This window comes from Nanorana parkeri, unplaced genomic scaffold (assembly GCF_000935625.1).
Source record: "Nanorana parkeri isolate BGI_ZX_2015 unplaced genomic scaffold, ASM93562v1 scaffold945, whole genome shotgun sequence".
In the NCBI taxonomy this organism is placed as follows: Eukaryota; Metazoa; Chordata; class Amphibia; order Anura; family Dicroglossidae; genus Nanorana; species Nanorana parkeri.
Genome location: NW_017307213.1, coordinates 542,664 through 557,904, shown reverse-complemented (window position 1 = coordinate 557,904; position 15,241 = coordinate 542,664). Strand labels below are relative to the sequence as shown.

Below are 15,241 nucleotides of genomic sequence, written 5' to 3'. Positions count from 1 at the left end.
TATAGCTGTGCCACACTATACAGTGTTCTGGTCTGGAGTCTGGACATGTGCTCATCTATTTTCCCCACTAGGGGGGATACGAGCCTTAGTTAGCAATATCTACATAGTTATTTCTTTATTTAATGTCTTTTTTAAAAATATTATATGCAGTTAAACAGCATTTTTGTGCCCAGCCCCCATGCGGTGCTGCAGTACTAACCTGCTGTGTCGTCTTCTCCGTCTGCTTCAGCCACTCCGTGTCACAGCCTAGTCATCTGCTACATTCTGACCTCTTCTCCCGCTGATTGGCCGATTCAGTCACTCCTGACTGGTGAGGAAGCCTGTCAATCATCCAATCAGCGGGATAAGAGGCCAGAATGGAGCAGATGACTGAGGACTTGGAGGAGGAGTTTACTTTCGGCCGTTCGCCCGTGGAGGAGGAGTTTGCGGCCATCTTGTTTCATTGAAGACGCTATGGAGGTCAGGTGTGCAGCGGTTTCGGTTCCTTGAAGATGGCGGACGCGGCACAGGTACTCGTTTTTTGTATCCGAGTATTTGCACGAGTATGAGTACTCATGCAAATACTCGGTATCGCCGCCAATACCGATGCTTGTATCGGTATCGGAGCATCCCTAGAAAAAACAATGCACTTTAAATGTGCATTGTTCAGACATTTACACCGGCCACACGGTACAAAACCAGCAAAATAGTCCAAGCGCGATCTTATGACGGATTCTGCACATTTGCAACTATTTAATAGCCGCAAACGAGCGGAATCTGTGCGGATTAAAGATTTTAGCGTTTGCGGTCTTCCGCACGGGAAACGCAAGCTCTATGTGTGAATGGAGCCTCTCTGTGCTTAGTGTGTCCACGTACTGACAGCTTATAGGAACCTTTTGGCAAATGTTTATACAATAAAAAAAATCCCACGTAAAAAGACATTTTATAAGAGGATTTTCAGAACAGGTTTTCCATCTTAAACCAAGTGGGAATTCAGCTTAGTGCAATTTATATGGCTTTGAGCTCTTGCATTTCCTTAATATTTTAGAAAATCAAAGCGAGCCGTCTAATATAAAAGTTGCAGGAGCTGTCTGTAGTAATTAAAGGAAACATGAGCGGCAGGGATGAATGAGTGGCCGGACCTCTCGTTTCTCTGCGCTCCTCTTTGTGAAGAGTACATGGACAAGGAGCTCTCTTTTGTAGTGCTGATTAGAAGTATAGTCAGACAGAGTAATACAAATGTGCAATTAAACGTACTATTCTCCTCAGCCTGCTGCTATTGTCTAAAATTACAGGCACTGGAATAATTACAGAATTCCTGATGCTAATTGGCTTTTTTAAGTATAAGTACATGCAAGCTTGAGCAATTCAAGTTACCATCCGCTTGGGAAATCAAATGCGTGTGTACGAGAATTGCAAGGATTATTTAGCCTTACTTGTGTGCTCTCCTTTTACAGCAGAAAGAATATCGCAGGTAGAGACTTGTGTATAGTAAAAATGTGCATTCATTACAGCGGTGTCTGTGCAGGTGATCAAGCAGTCTGGGAGCCACTGGACAGCCATTATTAGTATATAGGGGGAAGTGACAACGTTTAAGGGAAGCGATACTATGGTTTCCGGAAGAACATAGCTTGAAGTATTTATTTTTTATTTCTGCAGTGTATGTCCAGACACTTTTTGAAGTGGGTAAGTATCAGAGTGTAACAGTGTATCTAGGGTGCCATTAAGAATGAATGACATTGCAGCCAGGGCCGGATTTCTGGCCTCGGGGCGGCAGGGAGTAGGTAGTTTTTTCTACATTTAGCCCTGCTTCAGGCAAGCAGGGCTAAATGTGCAGCAGGGAAACCTGTGTTTTAGTACAAGTGATCCTGGCGATGCTGCCGAAATCACTTGTAATAAGCCTGCAAGTCATCGTCTCTCCCTATATGGTCTGCCCTCATCTCACCTGGCTGCCTCTTTCTCCGCTGGCCGCCTTTCTCCCTGTCATGGTTTTTGGGGTCCCCTGCTCTTATGGGGGACCTGGGATTATGGCACATTTGTTCAGGATGGAGAGGGGGGAGCAGAGTTGAGTATGTCTGTTCTCCGCTCTGCTCCATGTGAACACTGAGACAGGAGAGCTGCACTCGCAGCCTTCCCATCTGAGCTGTCACAGGTGTACTAGAACTCCTGTACTGGAGGTGACAGGTTCAATATGCTATCACACAGGAGCTTGTAAGCCATAAGCTTGTAGCAATAAAGTTAATTAAAAAAATAATAAAAATAATTGATATAAAGTAAAAAATAATGAATTAAATAAAAATGTAAATAAAGTAAAAATAAATAAAGAATTAAAACAAGAAAAATAAAAAAGTGATAAAAAGTAAAAACATTATAGAATAAAACAACTATAAAAAATAAAAAAGTAAAAGATAATTAGATAAATAAAAATGTAAAAAAATAAAAAACCAGCAAAAATTAAAAAGTCTGGTTGCCATTCTCCATTGGAGGAGTTTGGTGGGGAGGGTGGCGCCTTGAGGAACCTGGCCTGGGGCAGCACACCAAGACAAAACGTTGTGAATCCAGCCTGACTGTCCTGGGGACAGTAGCTTCCCCACACAGTGAGGGAAGTAAGGGAAAATCTCCAACTGTTCTTTTCTATGTGCCCTAGCATTGGCTTGTGTTGTTCAGTTGCTAATAAATGCCAGTCACCACTTATGGTGTGAACGAATCCTGACTGACTTTAGCCCAAGTGAGAGTTGACATCATTCGCCCTGAATTTCACAGTCATATTCACATGAGCAGCTTCTAGTGATTAATAGGTTGGACTTGATGGACTAATGTCTTTATTCAACCTCAAATACTATGTAACTATGTAACAGTGGTTGAACCTTACATGTACAGTGTCTGTAAAGAAGAGTATTTAATCTACAGCTGCTGATGGTTCTCCATGGTGCTGTAACCGTGGTCATTTTATTTATTTACTGTATTTATTTAGTTTAGTATAACTAAAAAGCATAACCCCCTTTCAAGAAATTACAAGTCCAGCATTCCAGACATGATTCATACCCCCTTACCCTATTATTCTTCCTTTAAATGTTTTTGCATCTAGGGTTGCTACAGCCTCATAGCTTCATTACCAATCTGCAGGGGTTTCTTCTGTAGCCACAGAAGGCATGGTCCATGTCCTCATAGTGATACTGCTCCTCTGAACCACTGGTGCAAAATATATGGTATATGGTAGACTAGTGTGCAGGTTTAAAGTCCTTGACTTATGGTAGGTGGGCCCTGTGGGTCATACTACTGCTTAAAGTTTAGTATAACAAAAAAGCATAATCCCCCCTTCAAGAAATTACAAGGCCAGCATTCCAGACATGATTTATACCCCCTTACCCTATTATTCTTCCTTTAAATGTTGTTGCATCTAGGGTTGCTACAGCCTCATAGCTTCATTACCAATCTGCAGGGGTTTCTTCTGTAGCCACAGAAGGCATGGTCCATGTCCTCATAGTGATACTGCTCCTCTGAACCACTGGTGCAAAATATATGGTATATGGTAGACTAGTGTGCAGGTTTAAAGTCCTTGACTTATGGTAGGTGGGCCCTGCGGGTCATACTACTGCTTAAAGTTCATTTATAGGGTGATCTGTAGAAGATAGCAGATCCTTACTTTTTCTATTCAAGTCCACTTTAAAACTGCTTTGCTACTTAATGCTTTTATGTTTAGGTTACGTTAGTTCCAAAGTCTTGTGAATGTGCAGGCCAGATTATCTCAGCTTCAATCACTCTAAGCTCATGTCTGCCTGACAGACAAAGACACAAGAGAATAGGCTGCAGTCCCAGCCAGAAGCACCCAAGAGGAGCTGCTGAATCTGGATGTAATTGATTGCATAAATCTAAGAATATGATAAATTGATTGAGCTCTCATCCTTTAGCCTAGTTGCAGTATTTCCTGACTAGTGGTTGCAGTTTACTAGTTTGGTTCCCTTATTTATTGGAGTTGTGTGTTTTACTTGTAGATCAGCTATCAGTATACACCACAGGTGTCCAACACAAGGCCAAACCAGCCTGCCATGCCATTTCATGTGGCCCTCGCACCTCTGCTGCAGCTGCTGAACCCCCATCGTTTCTGCCCCACCTTGTCTCACAGCCTACCATAGAATCTGCAGAGCTCACGATAGACCCCACATAGCCCACCTGAGAATCCACACAGCCCACCATAGAACCTGCACAGGCACCTAGGAGTCCACACTATTAGACTATTTGCATTATTTTTCCCAGACTTCTACTTTCATCGCTAGTTATTAAGTTGTTGATAAAACCAGTAATAATTGAAAGCAGAGGCAATTATTTAATACGATAGAGTAGCTACATTTATATAGTCTTACAGATACAACTGGGCATTTGAGGGCAAGCATAATGCTGATGCGGTCTGCAATGAAATTGAGTTTGACACCCCTGGTATACACCTACTGTATGTATAGACATGACTTAGAGTCAGTAACCTTTTTTGTTTAGTTCTTCACAGTGCCTTTGTAGTAATACACTTAGGGCTGTAAAAGGTACATTTTCTTGCATGTAGCAAGCGAAGGTTACCATTAATCTCTGACATTATCTACAAGTAATTGTTTAAAGACAAAAATGTTCAGCAGCCATTGCAACACTTACAAATCGCCTTTGTTTTGGTATGGCTAATGTAATGTTGAAAGGTTTATTCAAATTTTTCCATTAACGGCTTTTAATGTGTATAAGATAAGAGCGAAAAACAAACAGGAGGAAATGTTAAATGCTTGTGACTGTATGCCAGAAGGAATTAAATCATGGGGAGTTAAGCTGGCTGGCTGGACGCTCTGTGAGGTACGGCAGCATTTGTATCGGTGGAATCTTGGCAATTAATGTCATTGGACCTGCAGTAAAGTACATTTTATAGTATAGTGATAAATTGTGTTAGACTAACGCGTAATCCTTTGTTTTCATGTTAAACTGTCCCAATTTGACCTAATATTTATGCAGAATATATATTTATACATTCACAAAACACCAACATATTCCACAGCATGGACTGCCAGCCTATAAATTATTTTGTAATCTCTACACCAAGTGGGCTGCCATCATTTTTCCTATTGGGGCGCACTAAGGGAGGAGCGTGGAGAGCAACAGATACTGCAGCAATTAATCGTTCACTGCTCTGCAGACTCCGTCTCTCCAAATACATACTGAAGTAAAAGCAAGATGCCCCCATTTAACTGCCATGTGCAGGGTCTAGAAGTGGACCTGATGGAGAACTTCAGGTCCCCCTCTGCTGATTGGCAGCAGCAGAGGGCAGGTGCAATAGCTAGTTTGCTATTGTCTATTGCAAAGTGAAATAGCCAATAGGAATCTAGCTATGCATTCCTATGGTGGTTTTTTTTTTTTTTTCTGACTGACGGCGGCCTGTGGCCCCGATGTCAGAAAAAAAAACAGAGCAGAGAAAGGTTTACTCTGCTCGATTGAGCAGAGTAAACCTTTCCGGGAGAAAGTGTTTCTCTCCCGTAGCCGCTAGGCTACCCCTGGCAAATCGTCATTCAACCCCCGACGGGGTCGCGACCCACAGGTTGAGAACCGCTGCTCTACAGGCTATTGTGAATAGTCAATACAGCAGCTCTTTGGTTCGACTGAACCGAAGGGCTCCGGCGGCTGAAGAAAGCCAAAGGATCAGCCGGAGCTATGGGTGTATGCCTCGACTCAATAGTGAATAACCCCCTTAGAGATATAATCAGCAATTATATAATCAGCAACTATATACACTGAGTGGCCAGATTATTATGACCACCTGATGTTTGTAGGCAATTCTCGTGGCCCAGCGAAGTACTGATGGGGTGGTCATAATAATCTGGCCACTCAGTGTATATATTTTTTCAATTTCGATTTTTAGAGTTTTTCCTTAAGCTAGTCTGTGAGGATTAGAGGACAATGAATGCAGATTAATTCATGTGTTAGGAAAGGGTTGGAGCAGTTTGAAAAGGGATCACTCATTATGAGAATAAGAAAGTCTCTGGGACAGACTGCCCTCCCTTCTCTGTCCTTACGTTGGGCCACATTTGTGCCCCAGGTGCAACAATGGAGTAGTTCAAAGTCTAAAGAAGTAAATATACAAAACCACATAGTGTATCCAGCATAATACTAGATTAATTTAATCACCGATTTTGTCACGGGATTGGCGAGAGGTCAAAAATAAACATCTATCAAAGCCAGGGCATTACAACATAATCATTGACTAATGATGACGTAAACAACTCATGATGATAGAGCAAATAATAACAAATGATCACAAATAGGAGACGGCAGCTTTGGCGTTGGTCAAATCTTAGCTAATATAAACATGCTGTCAAACAATGTAAGCAAGGCAAATATTGTCATACTAAAAGGTGGGTGTATTCAAAACTGACATTTCAGGTTGGGTTGACGCCAGGTTTCAGTCATCCGTTGAATTTACATAATTCATCTGGACCTCAGCAGGGAAGTCTTTCTCTGTAAATCCCAGTCTTGTCCCGTGCCCTGGCCATAGCACACGTGTTGCTTTATGTCAGCCAGTGTGCATTTATTTTTATGGAGAAATGCACGATGCACATGACACAATTGCTTGGCATGAAGATGAAAAGGAAAAGCCAGGGTGGAAGTGGGCCATCCTTGCCGTGGATCAGTTAACTGCACATTTAACTTATAAAGCTCCAATATGACGGCCTCATTATTTTTCATAGATTTATATGATTCTTCTCTGTTGACAGTTTACATCTAAAAACGGGTGGCCATTTTTGTAGATATTCAGCAGGGAGGAGAAAATGGCTTATCAACATTTTAAGCAAAGATACCAATTAAGTCATAGGAGTTGATTTACTAGATACAAATAAGCTGTTCACTTTGCAAGAAAATTTCCCCATAGCTTTTGCAAAGAATACCCAGACACATGCAAGGAAATTTAAAACAACAACAACAAAAAAAACAGGATTTTTGATTGCACATGAGGAAAGTGAGAAATTCCCTTGCAATGTGAAAATTCCCTATTGAACAGCCTTTTTGTCTTTAGTAAATTGAACCCATCAGTCTTATTTTAGGGCCCATTCACACCACATCCAGATCATCTCCAGACCAGACCAGATTGTTTCCGGACCCCAAATGCATCCTGATGCATCCCTATGCTATTTCTGGCCTCTGTCCACAGCAGCTCAGTCCGTTCCAGACCAGACCAGAAAAATACTGCTTGTCTTATTTTGTCAGGTCTGGAATGCACTGGAACGCATGGAAATGCATGCAAACGCAATGGAACGCACCTGAAAGTCCATTTGAAGCAAAAAACCCGATCCAGAACGCTGCCAAAATGCTGCAAAACACAATGCACTGCTTTCCAGATCTGGTCTGGAAAATGGTGTAAACCTGACCTTAAAGCGGATCTTGCACTAATATAAATCTCAAATACATTTTATCATGTTAATGTAATTTTAAAAGTTTGGAAATAGTTTTGAAATTGTCACCCTGTCAGATGTGCCCCTGGTTCAGACTACAACAGGCTGTATCAACACAAATTGCCCAGCTATGTTCCACTGTTGTCACAATCATGAATCCATTCCTGAGCAATAATGTGAAGCTGATGTTCGAGTGAGTGCTTTTAGACTAGAAGTGTCTGAAAAAGGCCACAGGAGATCAGCAGTACTGGCATTTCCAAACCAAAAAGGTTGTTTTTTTATTGCATCGGGGGGATTTAGTTTGACCAGATTATATGCAAATACTGTAGTTACATTGGGAGTTATTGAAGCCCTTGTTTGTGCCCAACAACACCATTGTACTACATAAGGCACAGAAAGGAAAGCTGCTAGTTGTTCAAAAGAGTTCTATTTTTTTCTTTAATTTTGCCATGCATATCTTGGTTAGGGCCCTATGGATCCTACTTCACAGAAATGGTTGTTGCTTTCCTGTAATTGCATGCATATGTTATGTAGTCATCTGGATGCATAATGCTTAGCAGAGTTCTTCTTTAACAAGGCTGCTAATACATGTCAGTGGTAGTACCTCGGTGTAACATTTTAGCTTCAAAGCACGGCTAATTGCCATCAGATTTCTGGCCTTTAATTCTCACTCTGCATGATGACTAATTTACAGTAACCTCGTGATCTTTCCACAATTCCAGTAAACTGGGGAAATTAGGCTTGATGTTATGTTTTTCTAAGTAAAAATTAGATGTATGTGTCAGGTCATTATTTAACCGGTCTATTCACAAAAGGGTGAAGAGTTTGGAGAAGGCAGGAGAAGGGAACAATCTAGGACAACATAACTGAACTGGAAAGTGAGCTGAATTGGAGAATGTTTCCAAATCAGCTATTTTGTCGTAGGATTGTTCCCAGATAGCATGCAATTGAGCTGCAAGTTTGAAAATGACTTGCTAAACTATTGCTAGACTTCCCAAGTTCCACAATTGTGTTGCACAATTACAGCAAGTCGGCATTGCAAGTCTCCAGATCAACGTGCCTTGCAAAAGTGCTGCACACTTGCAGAGCTCTTGCTAAGACCTGCAGGACTCTTGCTGTAGACTTGCCAAGCAAATTTGCTACAAATTCAAAAAGTGTCAACCAGAACTTGTGCTGCAAGTGTTCTGCAAGGCTACAACTTTCCAGGAATGTGTGCAGCAAGTAAACAAGAATTAAAATTTAACCCTGCCACAAGTTTGTGGCAAGTTATCCTTGCTATCTGGGTTCACTCCTCCTGCCTTTCCCAAACCCTGCTACTCTTTAAAGAACCTCTAAACTTAATACAAAAACGTATATATTACATAATAGGAGAAATATCATTTAGAGCTCTGTATGTAAGAGCACCTTCACACTATATGCAGTAACTGATGTTTTTCTTCAATTGACCAACACCAGTCACTGCTAGGGCACATAGCAAACAACTGTTTTCTATACACCCAGTTCACATTGCAATGCTGCCGGTCTGCATTGTTGAAAAATGCAGACACCCGATAGCACAATAGAATGCCCACTAATCTATTGTAACATCAGAAATGATAGATTTCTTCATGTTTTTATTAAATCTCTGTCCACACTGGGGAGATCCATCCTTTCTATTTGTACTGGTGACCATTGTCTTCAGGATAGAAAATTACAGTGATTCCAAAATGTTATAGTTATCACTGGTACAGATGTTAAGTGGAAATCTTCCAATGGGACACCTATTCCAGTGACAACTGTCTCAGGGGGAAATTGTCCTCCCTGTATCTATTTTATCTATCATTACATGTTTTAACTGTATACAGTTGTTAGAATGCAATATTGTTAGGGATAGTGAACAGAATACCTAAAAAATTAGATTTATGTTTTGAATAATAATTAATAATACTTCTTTATTTGAAAAGTCCCATATCTTCACAGATTGTAAGCAATCTCATATTTTATTAAATTATCCCTATTTTACAATGTGTTCTCTGATTGGAATTTGGGAAACCTGAAATGTTTTGGTCTAAAATGGAGCACATTTCTGGATGGGTTTGGATAGATGGGGCAAAGGTTAAAAGTATTTTTTTTGTTTTAAGATTAGAACTGTATTCAAGCTTCGTTAGCAATATTCGTATATGTAAGATAAGAATAATAGGTAATGGTTATAACTTTAAAGTGAAAAGTATCAGAACGTTGCAAAAAAAAGAAGTTTAATACTCACCCCTCCTGCTGCCCGTGTCACTATCCCTGCTGTATTGTGGAGATGCAGCCATGGAAGATTCTTTTGAATCCAACACTTCCAGGTGTGCCAGATTCCTGTTCCCCTGCCGCTCTCTGTGGTTTCTCCGTCACCCCCTATGTTACTACTGCGACTTGGGGCCAGTGGGAGAAACTGCAGCATGTGGCATGAGACTAGGAATCACCCTAGGAAGTATCGGATTTAGAAGATTCAGAAGGGATGATTTCTCCGTAATAGAGCATCAATCGTTGGCGCGACCAGCAGGAGAGGTGAGTATCAAACACCTTGCAGGGGCCACTTTTTCAAGCATTTTCTTTTTAGCAACAGAGTCACTTTTAATACCTCTTCAAGATCTTTACTGTATTACCTGGATGGCACTGCACAGCATAGCTTCAGAATCTTTCATATCCTGTCCTCCTGACAAATCTGTGGCCAAATTCACTTGCAGTTTCAATGATTATGGGGGGCAGAGTGGAGATCAGGAAGCTTGATCCAGCTTGTATGGGGAAGAATAGCTATTAATTAAATAAATGTTTAACCTTTCCACTTGCTGTTTTCCCCCCAAAGCTGCCAAGCATAGAGGCCACTCACAGATATGATGTTTGCAACTTTTGTCTAAAGGCTGTGTTTACTCTCAGAAGTGATGCTGATAATAATCAGCAACAAGAAATAAACATTAACATTTAATATGTTTTTTTTAAAGCAGTGAATATGACATTCACCAAACATCACCATGTGGTTTATCATTCCCTGTCATTTTAAACACATGCACCAGGAAAATTCAAGTGCAGTGAATATATGTTGACTGTCACATTCACTCCTTTAAGGAGCCAAAATAATGTTAAAAATATTATGTAAAAAAAAAAAGCAATCATAGTCACCAAAAAAATGTATTTTGTCGTGCTGCTTACTCTTTAAGGCTAAAGGGGCTGAAACGTTTTTCTATAGGGTTACTGGACAGGATGTGACTGTGTGTTGGACAACACTACTCCTCTCTGGGCCACTTCCATGCTCGGACGATTGTTTGTGATAAGATCCAGAACTTTTGACGTGTTTTCTAATAATTTAAGAACACATTATTTTACGTAACCCAGTTTTTAGTGACCCTTGACAGTTTTTCTATCAGTAATGTGCAAACATGTTCATGATAGAACTGTTACATCTTACAAGGGGTCTCTGAGTACTAGATAAATCTTTGAAATGTGGTTATTTGATTTCCAAGATTGACTGCACAGCTGGGACCACACAGGATCTTTCCTCCAGGATATTCTAGTACTTTGCCTGTCAACAAATTATGCTCTTTTACGCGGATTTACAACAGTGTGCTACAGTGGCGTAACATAGGCCGCTTCGCAAAATTAAACTGTTTACACAGAGCATGGAAATTTCGACGTTTCCCCAGTGCAAGGAAAACACAGAGAACAAAATTAGCACTGAGCATTTTCAAGTGATCAAAAGAAAGCAAGTGAATGTGAAACTTTATCACTCAGGCTCACGGAATTGTGGATTTTGAAGGTTGAAATGTTGAAGGAATGATTATGGTCTAGACTTGTTATAACAGGAAATGGCAGAAAATCACTCAGGTCAAAAACAACAAACAACAGTGTAGTTATGTGTCTGTCTGTCTATCCATCTGCATTCAAGTCAGATCTACTTGACTTTAAATATTAAGAACCACTTACAACTCTGGGGCAGCTGTACAGGTGATGAGTTTTAGGACTGTTTATGTTAATGCAACCCTTCATATGTGTCAGTGTTCCTGCACCACTCCAAACTAACAGCTAAAGCTTACATTATGAAGATAACACAACTCAAACTTTAGTTAATATGTCATAAAGGTGTTAAAGAGGAACTGAATTGTGGAAAGTGTGTCCACAAATGATAGGCAGGTAACAAAGAAGAGACTAGACAGTATTGTTTGTGATCTCAAACTGTCTAGCTACTGTGGGTCTCTTCCAAAATGAGTTTTAGTAGAAAACCTTGAGCCCTATACAGAAGTGCATTTTTATACTTTAACTGTTTGAGATTACAAGATAAATCGATAGGTAAAGAAAAAATTACTTTTTAATTAGTTTTTTTTTAACATTTTTGGAACAGGTATTTTAGGTTGACTCTATCAAAATCAATTCCATGTAATTCCATTTACATTACATTCTGAATTTCTTTATAGGCAACAAGAGAAACGTTAACAAACCACTGTAATAACCTAGGAGATTCACTTGGAAAGGAAAATGACCTGGCTCTTATCATTGATGGACAGACCCTAAAGTACGCTCTCTCGTTTGAAGTCCGGCAGTGCTTCCTGGATTTGGCACTTTCCTGTAAGGCTGTCATCTGCTGCAGGTACACAAAATTCATTATTTTCTGCTGCTGTCAGTGTTTATTCCAAACAAAATGCTTATGTCTAGAGCTCTGGCTGTAAAAATCTTAGTGTACCTTGTAAAACAGTTTGCTAGGCAAATGTATAGCACAGATATGCTTGACAACCAAATCAGAAAGGAAAGAAAAAAAGAATGTAACTGGAACATTTTATTATGAACAAAACAGAAACTTAAGATAATCTGAGCTGGAAAACTACAATGTAACCAGATGTAGATTTGTTTTATGTTTCCTGCTGTATTTTTATTTAAGATCTTTTGGACATGTTCCTTTTCTTGACAGCTAAGGTGCTGTGCCTTATTTATTTTTTATTGTTGACTGTGATGGTTGACAGGAACACTGCTAAACAACCTTGTGTCATAGGGACCTTTTAAAGAAAATGGACAAGTCAGAAGGATGAATATTACTAATTATGTATAGTGTGACAGCTACCTCTTGAAAGCTGCATTTGTTTGCTCACTGTATATTCTTGGGAATGGAACTATTATTAGTAAATGCCTATGTGTCTATTTGTTAACAAGGGTTTCTGTGAAAAATATAACATTTTTCTTTCTCACACACAACAAATTGATTGTTCATTGAATTACTGATCTAAGCTCATTACTTTTTACAGTAGAGGTGCACCGAAATGAGATTTCTAAAACCAAAAATTTAAAAAAATGTCAGACCAAAATCGAAAATGTTTTTTTCTAACGTTTTCAAATTTTTTTCAATATTTTTTTTTATAAACTTTTTATTTTTTTATATTTTATTTTTAATTATTTGTTTATTTTTTATTAATTTTTTTTAACTTTACTGTTGGGGGCTTCCGTGAAATATCAGGGGTCTAAACAGACCCCTGATATTTCCCTTTTAAAATAGAAAAAGAGATTGTGGAAACAGAGTCCTCAATCTCTTTTTCTGTAACCCCTGTTATGAATGAACAGGAGTTCTGAGTGTTCCTGTTCATTCATAACTTGTGGAGATAGTATGTGTACCATGTCCACAATCATGAATGAACAGGAAGTGATGTAGATCACATCCCATTCATTCATAATTGGGGACACAGTAAACATACTATGTCCTCAATTATTTACAAACACTCGGTGATCACTGACTGCTTGTACCCACTCTCCATCCTAAATCGATGTCACAGGAGGCTCATCGTGCAGTGCGGGGAGGAAAGCTTGGTCTCCTGTGACAGCTGACTCCTCCCCTGCACTACCGGCCCAGCCTCCTGTGACAGCTGACAGCTGTTTCCGCCCCCACACCGCTCTCCTGATCTGTCACAGGAGGCTGAGCGGGGCAGTGTAGGAGGAGAGCCCGGCCTCTTGTGACACGCCGGGTGTTCACAGCGCACCGCTCGGCCTCCTGTAACAGTATTTCTCCTCCCTGCTGGACGCGGCGCTGTGTCAGAGGGAACACAGTGCAGCGCCCAGTGGGGAGAAGAGAAAACCAGGCATGCACCACAATTTCGTCCAAAAGATGGCACTTTCGTCACTTTGCCAAAAGTGCCATTCGTGCGATATGTTTTTGCAGCCGAAATGTCTCTGCATCCCAATTTTACAGTGATCTGACAACTGCGTGATGACGGAACCATTACTGGAAATAAGCTATGCTGAGGACTGCTTGTTACTTGGTGCCCAGCAGTATCTTTCTTTAAATAACTATAGCAGCACCTTCAGCAACAAGTAATCCGTCTAAACGTTTGAGGGCAGTCAGGTGTGTAGGCCTGAGAAGATCATCATAAGGTATCTATAGCTTACAGCTCATGAAAACCCCAAGAACCCCAAATCCACAACCTCAAAAAAGAAGATTATTACATGCAATCAATAAAACAAGGATTGTACATAGAACAATATCGGACCTCTGAAAAGTACAAGCATGCATATGTACTCAGTACTTGGTTTGGGCCCCTTTTGCAGAACTTACTGCAATTACTTTTGCACGATATTCTAATTATTCGAGTTTCACCTGTATGTTATTGGTGTATTACTCAGCTTTGGATCCTACAATCATCTCTGAATTGGTGCTGACACTGTCCTTCCTTCTGGAGAGTGACTACTTTTGTTCCCCATGGTCCCTGTGTGTGTTGTAAAGTAGTCACTGCTCCAAGCTCACTACTGTGATGGGCTTCAATCTCAATAAAAATTAATAAATTATATGTGAGACTGTAATCTATCACAGGAGCGAGCTTGGAGCGGCGTGGCTGCTTTACAACACATACAGGGACCATGGGGAACAAAAGCAGTAGAAAGTATTTTTAAGATTTAACTCCTGAGTTCAGTGTCGCTTTACATACAGTAATGTTTTCTAAACTGATCCTCATTTTCTCCAGTGACATTACCTGGTAGAATCTGTGGGCACCCATAGACTTGGCCTGATACAGCTAAAATACAAATGACTGACATCTCTATGTCTGTGGATATCAGGGCCGTCTTTAAGGCAGGGCAAAAGGGGCATGTGCATCGAGCCCAGTCATTGTTGTGGGGCCCTGTACCCCATAAACTAGCGCTGAAGCAGTTTCTGGACCAGCTGCCTCTGCTGCACTTCCCCATCCTGACGCTAGGGGGCAGCAGCCTCCTGTCTCTATGTGCATCAACAATCTCTGCAGCCTGGGTTACCACCTTCCACTCAGCAGAGGAGGAAGGATTGCTTTTGCACGCACTGCTGCACGGTCCCGATCTCCTCCCTCCATGGCTGCAGACTCATCCTCCCCCTGTCCACGGTGAGTTAACATGGCTGCTGGGTTGGGCTTCTATCCTGGAGGGCGGGTGATGGGGGTGGTCCGTTGAGGTGTGGCACTGCTGGGCTATTGCATAATGGGCAAAATAATAATAATAATGACACCTGAGCATGTCCCCTGGTTTCATCATATTATTATGTTATTATTATTATTATGATGCCCCCTGGTGTTATTGTTATTATGTCCCCTGGTATCATTATTATTATGTCCCCTGGAGTCATTATTACTATTGTCATTATTATTTAGTCCCCCCTGGTGTCATTATTATTGTGTCTCCCCTGGTGTCATTATTATTGGGTCCCCCCTAGTGTCATTATTATTGGGTCCCCCCTAGTGTCATTATTATTGGGTCCCCCCTAGTGTCATTATTATTGGGTCCCCTCTAGTGTCATTATTATTGGGTCCCCCCTGGTGTCATTATTATTGGGTCCCCCCTGGTGTCATTATTATTGGGTCCCCCCTGGTGTCATTATTATT

The 15,241-nt window shown here is 40.7% G+C and overlaps 1 protein-coding gene across 1 annotated transcript in view; it reads left to right on the top strand.

Moving 5' to 3' along the window:
* Positions 1–15,241, top strand: part of ATP8A2 (ATPase phospholipid transporting 8A2) — a gene marked incomplete at its 5' end in the record, with an annotated part of 434,715 nt that overhangs the window by 122,099 nt on the left and 297,375 nt on the right. Inside the window, one exon of the mRNA XM_018566377.1 lies at positions 11,831–12,003. Within this exon, the coding sequence (XP_018421879.1) occupies positions 11,831–12,003 (173 nt within the window). The remainder of the gene's footprint in view (positions 1–11,830; positions 12,004–15,241) is intronic.